Source organism: Rhea pennata, chromosome 20 (assembly GCF_028389875.1).
Source record: "Rhea pennata isolate bPtePen1 chromosome 20, bPtePen1.pri, whole genome shotgun sequence".
NCBI lineage: Eukaryota > Metazoa > Chordata > Aves > Rheiformes > Rheidae > Rhea > Rhea pennata.
The window spans coordinates 11265992-11281317 of NC_084682.1; the positions used below are offsets into that span (position 1 = coordinate 11265992).

Here is a 15326-nt window from a genome sequence, read left to right on the forward strand (position 1 = left end):
CACATATACGGGTAGAAATAATAGATATTTGCAAAAATATGTGGTTTGCCCAGCTGTTGTGTCATTAAAAGTTTAAATCTTGCTAATCTTCAATAAGTGCAGAAAAGGAATTCAATCTAGCATCTCTTTCATGCGACATCTCTTTATTTTTAATTTGTTTCACGGATTCTGTTGTATTCAGCGACGGCAGGGAAGTAAACCCATTTGGGACAGACAATTAAACACAGTCAGTGGGGCAAGGAAGCTAGAACAGTTCAAGGAACAGCTATTGCAGATGCCATCCAGGGGATAATATTAAGCAAGGTACGCTGCTGTGGGCTAAAATGCCTTTCCCTCGCTATGCATTTTATTGCGTTCGTGGGGAAGAAATCCAAGCACTATCTGCCCAAGCCATTGCACGGGCAGTGAAGGGGAGCTGCAAGGGTGTTTCCTGTCTGACTGTGGCTCTGCAAGTGGATGCTTCTCTGCATGAGACAGAAATGATGTAATTTTCCTTTGGTGATGCGCTCCCGTGGCATTAGTTTGGGGATGAGCTGTGATGAGCATCTTGCTCTCACGCTTGTGTGCTCTTCTTCGGTGGCCTCCCACAGCTGCCCTGGCATTGAAAAAAAATCACTGAAAAAAATCTTGAATTAATGATCAATTTTGGATTGTATGGGCTCTACATAACGTACATAACGTACCATACATGCTTGCTTTTGGGACGATGCGGGAGGGAGGTCACGGGGCTGAGTGGAGGGATGGCTGGAGTGGAGCAGTGGTTGCACGGAGCTGAGATGGATGTGGATGGCCCCTCATCGGGATGCACAGGGCAGGGCCAGAGTCGCATCATACCGTTGGCTTGTTCTACTTGGCCCAACCAGGCTGTTTCCCCTGTCAAAAGGGGTATTTTATTATGGTGTGATCTTCCCACGCTCTGCGAAGCTGCTGGCTCGGGAGAGTGGTTCATCTTGTCATTTGCCTGCTCCGCGGTGGCCCTCACGAGGCAGAGGAGCCCCTGCAGCCCAGGGCGCCCAACTCCTTTGCAGTGAGACGAAGCAGTTGTCACTTTGCAGTAGGTAGCTAAGTGGCATTGCCACTTACTGAATAACCCTTAGCTGCCCCAAGTTTAACCTGCTTATGACCAGAAGGATCATTCTTTAACACTACATGTTGCATTTAATCCCCACAGTACAGCTGAAACCTGTATGCTACCCGTCCTGTTCTCGATTTACAGTATGGTCATCATGCCACAAATAAAGCACAGAGGCGTACGACACTGGCAAGGCATTACGGTTTGCAAATTAGGTCCTTAATTTCATCTGTGACCAGAAAAAAATTAAGTGCTTTATCATAAACAATCTGCGCATCTCTCTTGAGAAGCCAGAACGGCCCATACGTAGCGTGTGGAGTGGGCCAGGAGGGTCCCTCCCGGTCGCTGCAGGGCCAGTAAGTACGCCAACTTTTTGACTGAAAGCAAGTGAAGACCTGGCCCAAGACTGCCTTGTAAAAATAAGTAAAGGTGGTATTCTCCTTAACCATGGTATAGCTGGGGAAAGAATCGAAAGGCTGCCGTTTGAAGCCATGTTCTTAACTTAACCAACTTTGATAATTTACCTGAAATGAGGAGTCTGCATATACGTATGTATGCATATTACACGTCTGATTTTAGCTCTCATAAGCCAGATGTGATCCCTGGGTGCGGAGCGAGGGATCTACTTGTAAATGCAGTGTAAGCTTGGACATGAGATCTTACCCGTGCAGTTCAACTCTGTGCCTCGGTTGCTAAGTTTAGGCGAAAAAGCTCGTAAGGAGACATATGTATATGTGAGTCTCCGGGTGGTTCCTGCTAATATAGTGGTTGGTGACTTCCAGCTGCAATGCAGGGGTGCAGGAAAGCAGCAAAAGGGAGAAAGCAGGGCGTGTTTTTGACCGAGCTGACATCTCAAAACAAAATCAAATGTTTGAGTTTGGTGCATTAAATTAGGAATGGCAAGTTTGGAAGAGGGACAAATGAAGTCCTTGTAGATGGCTAAAAGATTGTCCCAGATAAATAGCGATGCCACGTCCACTAAAGCTGTGGCACTGGGCTGCTGAAAGTAGAGCCGCTCCATGATTGAAGTGTGTTGAGAACAGCAGCTCTTTAATGGAAGCTGGCCACTCCAGCAATTCTTAAAATACATTCTCAGGCGTCCTGCTCTCAGTAGTATGACCGCTAATTATTTTTGTTCTACGTATTTTATAACTTGTGCTTTAGTTTAAAATTGGAAGCAAAATCCAATTGTGTAGGAAAATTAATTTCCTTGAATTGAAGAGGCAATCTACTCGAGACTTTTTAATCATTTGGTGGTAACTGTGCGCTGAAGAAAGGAAGACTGTTAAAGTAACTTAATGGACGAGGATAAACGTTTTTCCCTGGACCTTCTTCATCTTTATTTAGAGATTCAGGCTGAGGATATTTCGTAAAAGCTGCACTTCTTGACCTTTTGTCACTTATTGTATAGAGGCGGATATATATAGAAGTGAAATAATGACAAGGAACTAACAAGCTGTGGAATTTGGGGCGCGCAACCCCTAATTCTGCTAAACATCTCCGTGCGTCCTTTCCGCCCAATTCCGCTTTTCCTTTCTCGTTAAAGTAAAAATAGCTGTTGGGATGAAGGCAAATGCACTGAGCTGAGCTAAACTGTGCAATGTTTAAAAACAAACTGTGTTAAAGCTTTTAATCAAGGGGTAGGGAAACAAGAAGCTTTATCAGCTCTCTGTCTCCAGGCTGCTATTACATTGCGGATGAGCTATCTGCTGTTGTAAACGTCCACCTTTCTGAAGGGTTTCCGAAAAAATCAAACGGTGTTTTTGTTTAAATTGAGCGCTACATGAGCCCTCATTTATTTAATATGGAGCTGTCATTACAAAGAAGGACGTGGCGCTTAATTTGTATTGCTCAAGGGACCTCGGTTCCGTTCAGGAATGCTACTTTGCATGCGTAGCGGAGTCATTGGCTGAAAACGGAATGTGCAGCAAAATAAAGAGGAGGAAAACATGAAGGCGAAGCTGCAAAATCCCCATCAGGCTATTTCTATGGGAATTTCGGACAGGCTCGGTGAGTCGGTGTTGTGCAAAGAGAACTCGCTGCAGAATAACGGTGAAAAACGTTCTCTCAGATGGCAGTCTAGGGAAGAAGCAGCAGCTTTGGGGAGCTGCTTTGTCACTTCTTTTTGTGTTGTGCTTTAAGAAGCCGCTTGTAGCATGACCAGCTGCTGGAACCAGCGACCTCTTCTTGGATCCGGTTTCCAAGGATTGATATTGGAGAATATCTTGAAGAAATAAGCCCTATTGAACTCCTTGTTCCAGAATGAGCAAAGCATGTTGTCTTCATGCATTGCAAGGATGTTAATGCCAGCGAAAAGGTTGTATTTTTATTATAAAAATCTCTCTGTGGCGCGTCTCTGGAGAGAAAGCATGGGGATCTCATTTCTTACCGACGTCGGGCTCCTGGGGGGGTGCCGACCTTGGGCTCCTTGGCACAGGTGCTGAGTGGCTCCCAGATTAGCAGCCTTGGCTTCTCCACGGATAAGTTGCCAGTGATCCAGCTTGTTTGGTCCAAAATGCAATTGAAGCTTTCACCTGGAAAATTTTCTGGCTTTAGCTGTTCTCTGGGTGCTTTTAGCAGATGCACAAACTTTGGCTGCAGAAGCCCAACGTTGCCATGCTCCCACACATCTGTTTCCCCATGGAGGAAATGAACTGGACTTTTTATCTTCCGCGTAAAAACAAAGCAACTTATCTTTTTATTTAACTCCATGTGATAGTCTGTGATAATGGAGCTATTAGATTTGGCATCCCTAACATGGTTGTCATTTCAGAAAGAATTGTTTCTGCTAATGGCAGTTAACTTCCTACAAATAAAGCAATAGAATTGAAATCTTAAGTACTAGAGCGGCAGCAAATCATGAACCATTATAATGCTTGTTGGAACGGAGGCCGAGCTGGCTGTCAGGGAAAAAAAATCTGTTGAAGAAAAAATTCTGATGGATTCTAATTCTAACTAATTTAATACGGCAGCAGCATTCAGCTACTCTACGAGTCTATTAAAAGTATTAAAATGTCTATAAATAATAATACTTGAGTGGATGGAACTCTTCATGCAAGGAACTCAAGTGTTTCTCAAAGATTAATTTGATCTCCTATCATCAGAGCCGAGTTGCAAGGCCATTGCCGTGGAGTGTGTTGCTTGAACACCACAGCTGCTCGGCATGAGTCAGGGTCCCGTAGGTGCTCCTTGGGTACATAGGTGCTTTACACCATATCCAACTTGTGCAAGCTCCCAGTGGAGCTTGCTCAAGAAGCCATATTGGCTTGGTTTAAGACCTCGTCTAAAATGCAGTGTACCTGGATCCTACATGTTTCTGCTTTGAGACCAAATTCCCTCTGGAGAACTTCTGTTTCTGGAGAAATGGAGGGAGATTTCCAGATATGTGGGCTAGGATAGGCCTTAAGCCCTGAAAGCCTTGAACTGCAGAGGTGAGGGCTGTTCCATCATGCAAGCTGGAACTTCTTCCTGCTCAGAGCAACATCACTTCATTTGGTCAGGGTGGGCAAAAGGGGTCTGAGAATAGCAGCCTATGGATTAGATGTGAAATACGTACAGCTTCTTCCCTGCTCGTCCCTGTAAGTGTATGCTTGTTTTTTCCTTTACCCTTTACAGCATAGATCCAAATGAAAGCAGATTGAAGGAAAGAATCATTTTTATCATTCTATTTTACTACAGAGAATATCCCAGCAGCTGAACTTCCCACATACTGTAGCCACAATAGATTAGTGTATCCCAGAGCAGCACAAGCATAATGATATGGTTTTGTCAAGTGCATGTTCAGCGGCACAGAGTGACTTTGCAGAAAGGGTTGCAAGGGTTTAATCACTCAAAAAAAAAAGAAAAAAAAAAAAGAAAAGAAGAAGACGTTCTCAGCTTGTGTGAATCAGAACAGCATAACAGTGTCCTTGGCTGGGGAGATCTGGTCCAACCTTCTCAAATGATGGGTTTGGTTATTTTGTGGTAACAGGGGAGGGACAGTGCATGTGCATGTAGTAAACACAACCATCTACTACAGCCTTAGAATTGCACAATTATCATAGATTAACCCCTGACACAGTGTTTTTCCTCGATCTTTCTGCTTTTTCTGCAGTGTTGGGATTGGTAGTTGTCCGTTGTTGTTTTTTCTGACCAGGCGCTTTGTGCTCCTCCACTCTTCCAGAGGTGGAGATGAACAAGGCGGTTAGCTCGAGGGCAAGACGCCCCATGGGCCCACTAACCCTGAAGCAGCATGGATATTGGTGCAACGGGGCAAATAACACAGCAGATGTTTCTAGTCTAAAGCTAGAATAAAGTAGTAGAAGGGAAAAATGATTACTATACTTTCTTTGCATGTGGGGAATGGTGACACAAAGAAATTGTGACCACAGACACACCAAGATGTTTATGACAGTGCCAGAAATTGCAAGTTTTTCAGTACTTTAATCTGAGGAGAATTCTTTCTCTGGTTTATGCGCAGTGTAATGAACTTGAATTTTGGAGAGCTTCATTGCACTGGTAAAATAATGTCCCTGAGCTTCCAGAGCTCAGTCACTGCTCTGAAGTTTCTGGGATAACCAGTGGCAGGAAGCACATGAAACCAGCAGGATTTTTACAGAAATAAGCCTTTGGTCCATTAAAAATTGGAAAATGACAATAATTGTGCACTTCTTTTCTCTTTGTACAGGACGCCAGCGATGATCGGTTGCTCGTTTGTTGTGCACAGGAAGTTCTTTGGAGAGATAGGTCTTCTTGATCCTGGAATGGACGTGTATGGAGGAGAGAACATAGAGCTGGGTATCAAGGTTTGTGACACACCCGCAAGAAAAATTGCACTTTAGAGTATTTAAGAAATCCAAAGCCACACTTTAACAAGTTAATGTAGACAGTTATTAGACTGCTTCATGAGAACTGAGGGTTGATTTGTTTTGTAACATTTTAATTGCTGTTTAGGTGAAGGAAACGACTTGTTTTTAGGGGTGAATGTGTTTTTTTTTTCCTTTCTTGGATGCTTCTCCATCTGACCTGATGCAAAGAGCTACTGATACCAAATGGCATGCTACTATAAACAGGTCCTGGTTGAGTTGTGACACTAGTTGCTGTAAGTTGTAGATATCTTAAATTTTAGAAAAAAAATACTGTGCTATTTCTGTCATGTGAACACTCCCAGGGAGGCTGGTGGGACTCTTGTGAATGCCTCAAGAAGACATGAAGCCTGAAAATATTTTACAGGCATTAAGGAGCTGCAAATGAAATACGTTCATAAACAGGCAAAGCCTACTTTGATAAACAAAACCTTAATAGCCGCATTTTCAGCGCTGCCTCAGTAAATCCACACAGACAAGCCTAGTTATAGACTCTGCCACGACAACATAACTCAATTACTATATATGATAGTAGCTGTGGTTTAGTGTTTACATACAGTAAAGTGATTCAAAAAAAATGAAGACAATGTTCAGAGAAACATGGGATGGTAAAGTCAATGGAGATTCTCCCAGGCATGTTTTAGAATAAAGCACTTGCACATTAACAAGCTGATAGGGAGAGACTTGAGACTTTTAACTGGAAAATTGAATTGACTGTGCCGTTGTAAAAATGAAAAATCATTGTTTAGTTCATAGATTTACCAGAGCTGGTATTTGCTTTGCTGGCAAATCAAAAGAAACTTAAAAAAAACTCACCATTGTTGTTGGCTACAGGGAGCAATAATCTCATTTAAACAAGGGAATAGAAATTAAAGGCTTTAAATATGCCACATAGCACCTCTCCATATGAAGTAATTATTGCACATCATCCTGCAACCCGCTTCCTCGGCCTTCAGAAATCTGAGTCTGCACTAAGCTTCTCTTGTGAATATCCAAATTTGTTTGTTTATAGGGTTTTGTTTTTAAGGTTATCATTGTTGAACTATTCTTCTCACAACTAATAATACAACCCATCTGTTAGGTTTTTGGGGGATTTCATGGAAGATTGGCTTCTTAACTGGAAAAATAAGATGGATGTCTCCGGGACAAATGATGAGACTATGTCCTGTTCTTTTTCATGCGCTGCAATTTTTGGAAAGACTTGCTAATAAACATCATCTTGGAAAAAAAAATAATCCCTCTTTTTCCCCAGTGGGGCTTGCAGACTTGCCTTTCCAATCCACGTGTTCCCCTGCTGTTCACACGCTCGTATGCTCTATGTTCTGGCCAACGCTTTAAATTTTTTTTTGGTTTGGATGGCCAAGATATTTAGGAAATCCACCCTGTACGACTGCTTAGAAAGCAGATTTTTTCAAAGGTGCTCTAAAAATCAGTCTCAGGGCGGGTGTTCCCATTGGAGCAACCAAGACCTTGTGGCAAATCAGTCGCATCTGATGTGTGCCAGCCTTCCTGTTTGAATGCCAGGTAACTAATAGAAAATTCATGTAAATAATGTAGCTGACCCCATTCTTTCAGCAACATCAGAAATTACGCCTGCTCTTGCCAAAGCAATCCCCTTTGCAGAAGGATTTCCGTTATAAATAGTTTATACAAGGCTAACCATGGGATGTGTAAGGAAACAGTCATTATAGAATTCAGGTCTGAGATAGGTGTATCTGTTTCTAATAAACCTGATCTGCAAACAGTCTCTTATAGCCAGGGTCTGTAATAGGCGTATCCCCCTGTCAGTAATGTAGGAATTTTTTTTAATAATCTTTTAAAGATTCAATCTTAATATAAAATATCGAGGCTTTGTGGATGTGTTTTTTTTTTTCTTTTTCCTCCTCCTTTTGACTGTTTAATAACTGGCTGTAGTCAGTGCAGTATTTCTGTGGTTCCTTGTTGACCATTTCACTGAGTCTTGGATGAAAAATATACAAAAGATATTTATTTTCTTTTTGATGACGATGCAAATTCCATCTTGTTTCTGCGAGTCTTGCGGCATTTCGTAAATGTAATATTCTTGTGTTAGCAAAAACACTCAAAGAACAAAAATGAGATGGTAGACTCGCTGAGGCTGTGAGGAGCTAGATAAATTAGTGTTTTAGGCAAAACCACAAGCTAACTGTATTGTGCTAAAAGCAGATGGTGGTAATCTGAAAAACAAAATGAAGTAAATAATTGAAGGGGATGTGCTGTCCTAATGCAGAAGGGTTAAGGTGCAAGCGTCTGGTTTTATTAACGCACTTGCACATATTTATATATTGCGGTTTTTATATATAATATATAAAAATATATAAGGACTGTTGCTTTCTTTCTTGAATTGTTGATTTCAGTTTGCTAAATGAGAACATTTCTGCATGAGTCACTTAAAAGATAAAAACCATTTGCTCACGTTCACAAAGTTAGCTCTAGGCTTGCTGCTATCCCTTACAATCTACCAAGCATCCTCGGCTTGCTCAAATAATAATAATAAAGCCATTAAGCACTTCGCTGCCCCAGGCAAATTCTTGTTCTGCTTGCGGGGTAACTTTGGCCCTGACAAGAGGAACGTGTTGTTCTCTGTATTACTGTATTTTTTTTCTTTATCACGCCAGAGAGTCTCCAGAAGGTTGTGCTTATTCCCTCCTCTTGTCCCCGATGTCCACTGCTTCACTTCCTGAGGCAGAATGAAGTCTAATTCCCGTTTTCTTGGCAGCAAGCGTGGAAGTTTTTCTAAGCAAGGGAGTTTAGGCTAATATTTCAACTGAGATGTTTTCAGCAGATTTTTCTTTTTCCTTTTTTTTTCCTTTTTTTTTTTTTTTTTTGCAAGTTTGCCTTGTAATCAAATGACAGCAGCGCTGGGTCTTTCTTATTGAGTTGACAGGCACAGGGACCAAACATTTGATCATCCTTTTTTCTGCAGCAGGTTGACAAAAATTTCATCCTTCCGATGAAAGACAACAGCCCAGCCGTTAATTAGGCATAGCTGACGAAGCTGTTGTAGCCAGGGTATGTGGCAACCACGCCTGTTAGTGTTTTCGTGGTGGCATTGGCTTGTAATTCTGGGAGGCTTTTAATTTCACTCTGGTGAGGACCTGGCGTGTGGAATGTGGTCTCCCATTTATGGTAAAGGAAGACTTAACTTTTATTTTCTGGTATCAAGCGCGAGTAGTTTTTGCATGGTCTTGCGAAGGAATAGAAACACGTACGTGTCTTGGAGACATTACCGCAGCCCTGGTAGTAGCTTATTTGTTGTCAGTCTTGCTGTAAAAATGTAGAAGGCAAATATTGCCCATGCCTACTTCGGGCTCCCATCACCCCTCAGGGAGCGTGTAGACTTTGGGGACCACCACCTAACCCAGGGGACATTCCCCAGATCCAGCTCCTGCCATTGCTCTCCCAGAAATAATATCCTGGTCTCTCTCTTTTGTTTTTTTTTCTTTATATCTTGGGGATTTGGGGGGGCAGGGAGATGGAAAGAGGGTAACTGATTTTACGAACCCAGTGTCCAGGTCTTATGATTTGAAGTATGTTGACACTGCTCTAGGTCCCCACCAACTTCACTTCTGTATTTTGGCGCAGAAGCTCCTCTTGTGACCTCTACTCTCTTCACTGAAAATTTCTGTTTTATTTTAAGGAAACCTGTTTGTGGATGTGAATTTTGGTGAGTGTTTGACTGGTGAGAAGTCTGTTTGCTTATGCTGTGTGTCTCTTGTGTCTCTTTTTTTTTTTTAATCTGGATGGAAAGTTAAATGGATTTTCGTGGTTAGTCATAGGCATTTACTAAGATGTTTCATGAAATCGTGCAGTCTTTATTTGAATAAAGATACAAAGGGCTATTCTGTAGCTGTTGCCATGATTTCAAAGTCTCGGATTGGTTGTGAGTCTCGAACAGGTTGTTTTCAGAGTATTTTGTGCTACTGTCATGCATCATTAATTAAACTCATTTGAGCTGCCTTTTAGAGATTAATTTAATCAATAAGGATATTATTACTCCTTTGATGGTATCATTTGTACGAATTGTTGCTTGAAGAAAGCAATTAACTAAGAAGCCTTATTAGCTGATCCATCCCACACCTTATTTGTGTAGTAAGAATTGATCATCAAATTCATTAAGAAAAGCACAATTCAGGGATCCCTTTGAGGTTTAATGGCTGTCTTGAGCTGTGTTTTACTATGAATGTTAAATTGTCTGAAGTTTGGGTTGGGTCTTCTAAAACTCTTTCCGGGGAGAAGAACAGTGTGTCCTGTTGTATTCCCAGATCATGTTTTCTAGATTTATCATTGAGTTTTAACAGGCCAAATTCAGCCTTATGCCAGCGAGCTGGCAGTTGCATCGCCAGAGCGAGCAGAGCTGCATCCATGCAGGTAACTATGAAGGCTGAGGAGCTGGAGCTTTGAAAAGCTGCTTTATGCCAGCAAATGGGTTCAATGAGGGCGTTGAACATATTGTTGTTGGCAGAGATTTTTTTAATAACCAGGCTCTTACTCTGCAGCTGCTTATGCACGTTAGTAACCTTGCTACGTTGGCATTGATCCTCTCGCAGAGGTACTATGCCTCTCTACCCTTTAGTCTTTCAGAGATCCTTAAAAATAGATAAAATAGCATTTTAATGGTACGTTTCATCCATGAAGAAGCATAGTTTTGTTTGTAAGAGTACAATTATTCATGTGCTGCAATGTCTTGAGAGGGGCAGGACCTCAGACACAAAAAAAAGGGGGGGAAAAAACATCGAATAGTATTTAGATTCCACAAAGGAGCTGGTTCCTTTCTTTATTCAGAAAATCGAATTGTTTGCTTTTCCCGCATACATTTTCCTTAAAGAAAGAATGCATTCTTCCTTAAGAAGAACGCAGGCGGGATTTTGGAGTGGGCAGCCCTTCTTCTGTTGGTCCAGGGGAGGTGTGCGGGAGACGGGTGGCAACTTGCTTCCAACCCTGTGGAGAGCAGAAAAGCGAAAGGTCCCACCGCAAAGCAGAGTGTAGGGGAACCAAGGATGTCAGGGCAGGGCTTTGACTCATGAGAAACCTGTATTTGATTTTTATATTTTTTAATCTTTTTTAAAAAAATATTCTAGCACAGGCTCACATGGATACTCCTAATCTTTCTATGACCTTGTCCACGTCTATAAATCGGAGAGTGCTAGATGTGAGTGTAACAGGGGCCACATAAATGCTTTTGCTCAATAGGTATTTCGCTAGGTTTTTAATTGAATGAACCTAAAATCTAAATGGTTCCACCTGTCATCGCAATGCAAGAATATCCTTGCTTAGATGGGGAGTTATTTTACAGCGCTACCCAAACGCACAGACACCTAATATAAAGTGTCACGTTTTGACTGTGTGATGCATGTTACCTGCTGTCATTCGAAACCTGCTTTGCCAGGGCTTTGCGTCTGATCATCTAGAAATGTCTCTTTCTTCCCGTTCTTCTGATTAATATATTAAAAGTCTAGGTGCAGACAGAGGTAACGGATGGTAGACAGTACCTGAAATTCTTTTTTAACCACTCTGTCCGTCAGCACGTCGGCGTGAATTACGGCGTTTCTCCTGCGACTGTCATGTCTGCTGATTTTACAAGACGTTCTGCAATGCGTGCGTCCGCTGAGGCATGTAGGATGCCGCGCTAAGTGGGAGACTGGGAGATCTGTAATGATACATTGTTACATTTTTTATCACGCTGAAAAATAGGAAGCCAAAAAGCGTATAATTTATTCATAAGACTTTATTAGGCTGGTGAGTGTTCACTGAGACGTAATGGTGAGGGTTGAATCACGTTTCCAATGACATGCAGTTTTTTCCCCAGCTGCACCTAGCTTTGCTGAAACAAAATTAGTCATGAAAGTCCACATGCGGCATCTTGCAAGATTTTGGGAAAGCATGGGGACAAATCAGCCAAAACTCCCGAGAGAAGTACTTAGAGGAGGACAGTTTGCTGCAAGATGTTCCCCAAAGTTTGTTTTATGGTTGGTTGCAGGCGGTGAGAACACATCGGCTAGCACGCTCTTCTAGCAGTTAGAAAAGGAAACTTTGACTGGTGGAAGGCTTTGGGGTAAAATTTTGAGATCTTACTTGCTTACTGTGTGAGTGTGTACTGACTCTTGAAGTTTCTGAGAATTTATACAGAGGAACAATGAATTTTACACTGTCATTCAAATGCAGATGATACAGGAAAAGGCAACCGTTAGCATCGGAGGTGCTGGATGCTTGAGTTGGGCTCTTGGTTGTAGAGGGTAAGAAACACTGGAGCTAGAGCAAGGCTCGGTTTTAAAAGCCGAAGACTGAGCAGTTGGGGACTGGAAGCACCTCAGCCAAGTTTTGTCAGGCAGAGTTGGGGATTGTAACTGGCCCAGTGTACTCAGCGGGAAGAAGCTGTGGGGACAGATTATGTCTCCTTCCGTGATTTCCAGGCACAGGAAAGTCCATCTGGAGCTCAGCAGAGCCACAGAAGCAGTGGATTTGATGCAAGTCATCATACATCTACACGTGGCTTGCCAAGACCCCAGGGACTCGGACAATTTAGGAAATACTAAAAAAAAAAAAAAAAAAAAAAAAGAAAGAAAACTATCTCTTGCTGCCAACCACCACCAATATAAACTGGTGACAAGCTTTTAAAAAGTGTTCATCGGTCAGGTACTGAAATCTACTTAGAAATTGGGGCTTAAGGCTCTTTCCAAATAAAAATCAAGTTAGCTTGGAACAAAGTAAGAGAGAGAGCAGGGCTGACCTTGAAAAGATCTTGGAAATACGGCTTTAGAAATAGTGATACACCAGTAATACCTGTACCATTGTGCGTGGCCACGGTCTGTTTGTATGTACCCGTATCCCTGCTATAGAAGTTTTTCTATTTATTTTGTTCTTCAGAGCGCTTATTGTGTGGTTGGAAGAAATATTTTCACCACTGAACAATATCCAATCACTGAGTGCATTTATTTTAACAGCAGAAATCAGTGCAAGAGTGAATCCCAACCCTCTGCTGGGCGTTTTGAGTTGTCAGCTCAATATTTACTGTAGATGCTTGAAGATGCTTTATAAGGCGCTCTAGCGTAGTTTCCCAAAATGATAAAATGCTTTTCGTCAAATCCATCTCCATGGAAATGGAGCAGTATTTTGATTATTTTTCTAAACGGGCTATAACCCGCTGCATCGGGAGGGATAGGTGCTCTGCTACTACCACCGCAGTGCTGGGGCGGTTTATAGCTCTCCCTCCTTGGGAAAGGAAATTGCAAGCGGGCAACGGCGCAGCTCCTGTCTCTCTTTTTCCTCGTGATAGAAAATGATTTGTCATCCATGCCTGTTATCCGCTGACAAACGTGGGAAGGTAGAGGTGGGGGAAGGGGTTGCTATTTTCACCCCGATTGATGCTAGAATTTTTACTGACAAGTTTATTTTTAGGCAGGAAAGACACTGATCATCTTTGCTGGGCAAGTTGATAGCTCTTCCAGCGCAGTAGGTCGTACGTTGTGATTGAGATTGACTGGGGGATGAAGAAATCCATTTGGAGGCTCAGCTATGCCTCATTTTCACTTGACTTACTGGCGGGTTTCCTGTCTTCTAACTGATTTTTGCATGGGATCGGTGTTTGCCTAGGGCAAGTGGTAGTTAGGGACCTGCCAAATGTTTAACACACTGGACCTGAGTTGGGGCTTGCTTACCCCACGGTTGGCCTGGGCTCAGGGCCTGGGTGAGGAGGGCCAACTGGTGCAGATAGCCTGGGTGTGCGGAGCAGCCACAACATCTCCGTAGCTAAAGGGCTATGGAGAACAGGAGCCTGAGGAGCACGAAGCCCTGGCTAGCACGGGAGCACAGCTAGGGCCAGGGACAGCACATCCTCCAGCAGGCTCCTCTAGCAAATTTCCTGTAAAGCGCTGGGCCAGAAAACAAAGCTTCTTACTGAAGAAAACTTGAGGTCTCTCCTTTTGCAGTTTCCCTGAGGCTCAGTAAAACGTGGTTGATTGAGGCTTTGCACGAATACATAATAAAATGGAGCTAAAATCTCAGGGAGACTCTGAAGCTTCGTCTTTGGCCTTACTCTGTTCCCACTGAAAAGAGCCATTCCCACATTTCTGTTTCCACTGTGTTTGCTGAAACAGGATTTGGGCCATGGTGAAGTGGTCCAGTGGGATGTCTCTGGGACTCCTCCAGTGAGGATGCTCATACCCTACCCACATCCACGCTCTAGGCATCAGGGGCACCTCCAGTATCCCCAGGATAAATTGGTTTTTGGGTAATGTGCTTTTGTTCTTGGGCATGAAACGCATCCCACAAGCCCTTAAAGCTCTCCTAGGCTTTCAGCTCTCACTCCTCCTCCATGGAGAAAGACGTGGCGGGGGGGGGGGGGAACTGGAGCCTCTGAATTTTCACCCTTTCCTTGCTTATAGACCTGAGTGCATTGGTAGCTTGCTGTGTTCCCTGAACACACGTTCCCTGAACATGTTCCCTGAACACATTGTCATGTTCAGGCACATGGGAATGCCTGAGTCTGCCTGGTCATGGAACTGGGAAAGGGGCTGAGTGTGCCTATGGACACCATCTATGCTATGTGTAATGACTATTGGGATAAAATGGTATAAAATGGTGCAGATATGTGGCACCACATGATCCGTCTGGTTAGACGTTTCTGCTATTCTGGACTCAGAAATAGATGTTTGCTCGGCAGATTTGGGTTGTTTGGTTGTCACCCTCCTTGGTTTTGCACATGTATAAATTCCCTCACCACTCTTAAAAATCAGTGATGGGTATGAGCACCTGCAAAAGGAATCTGTTCTTGTTTCAACCTACACACTCCTCTCTGTACTGCAAGGTATGTTAGCTTGCTTTTTTATTAGCCCCTTGGGCCCTGCTGAGTCAAAGCAGCCCCAGGACATCCCTTCCAGTCCACCCGTTGCCTCTGGAGTATTCACTTTTCCAGGACTGAATGCTCATTAGTGTGGAGGGTAATGTATAAGCCAGAGCAATATCTGTTCTCTGAGTGCCTGGTGGTTGCAGTTTGGTCAGGAATTGCTGAGATGCAGCCAAGTTACTTCCTCTGAATGCCTTTTTTTTTTTTTTTTTTTTTAATAGCATCACTCCCTGGAGCACAACCATCTCTTAAAATATTTCCAGGAGCTTGAAACCATAACTCTGAAATTTGTTTCCTCCTTTCGCTCCTTGCTATGCAAGATGAGCAGTTTGTGTACCTAGGATGTCTGGGGTATAAATTACCCTTTAAAACAAAAAGCAAGCTCATGTTTTCCTAAAAACCAAATCCAAGCCAAACTGAACTCTGTCTTCCTACAAATAGCACGCTTGGGAGATGCTAAGGGAAAACTTGATGTAAAATTACACACCAGAAAATGAGGCTCATATTAAACCGAGATGAGAAGTGTTTGTTTTGTCCCATTGTATTT

The 15326-nt window shown here is 42.9% G+C and overlaps 1 protein-coding gene across 1 annotated transcript in view; it reads left to right on the plus strand.

Annotated features, from left to right (window-relative positions):
• The window catches only part of GALNT17 (polypeptide N-acetylgalactosaminyltransferase 17), a 204875-nt gene that overhangs the window by 125936 nt on the left and 63613 nt on the right, over positions 1 to 15326 (plus strand). The window contains exon 6 of the mRNA XM_062592343.1: positions 5739 to 5856. Within this exon, the coding sequence (XP_062448327.1) occupies positions 5739 to 5856 (118 nt within the window). The remainder of the gene's footprint in view (positions 1 to 5738; positions 5857 to 15326) is intronic.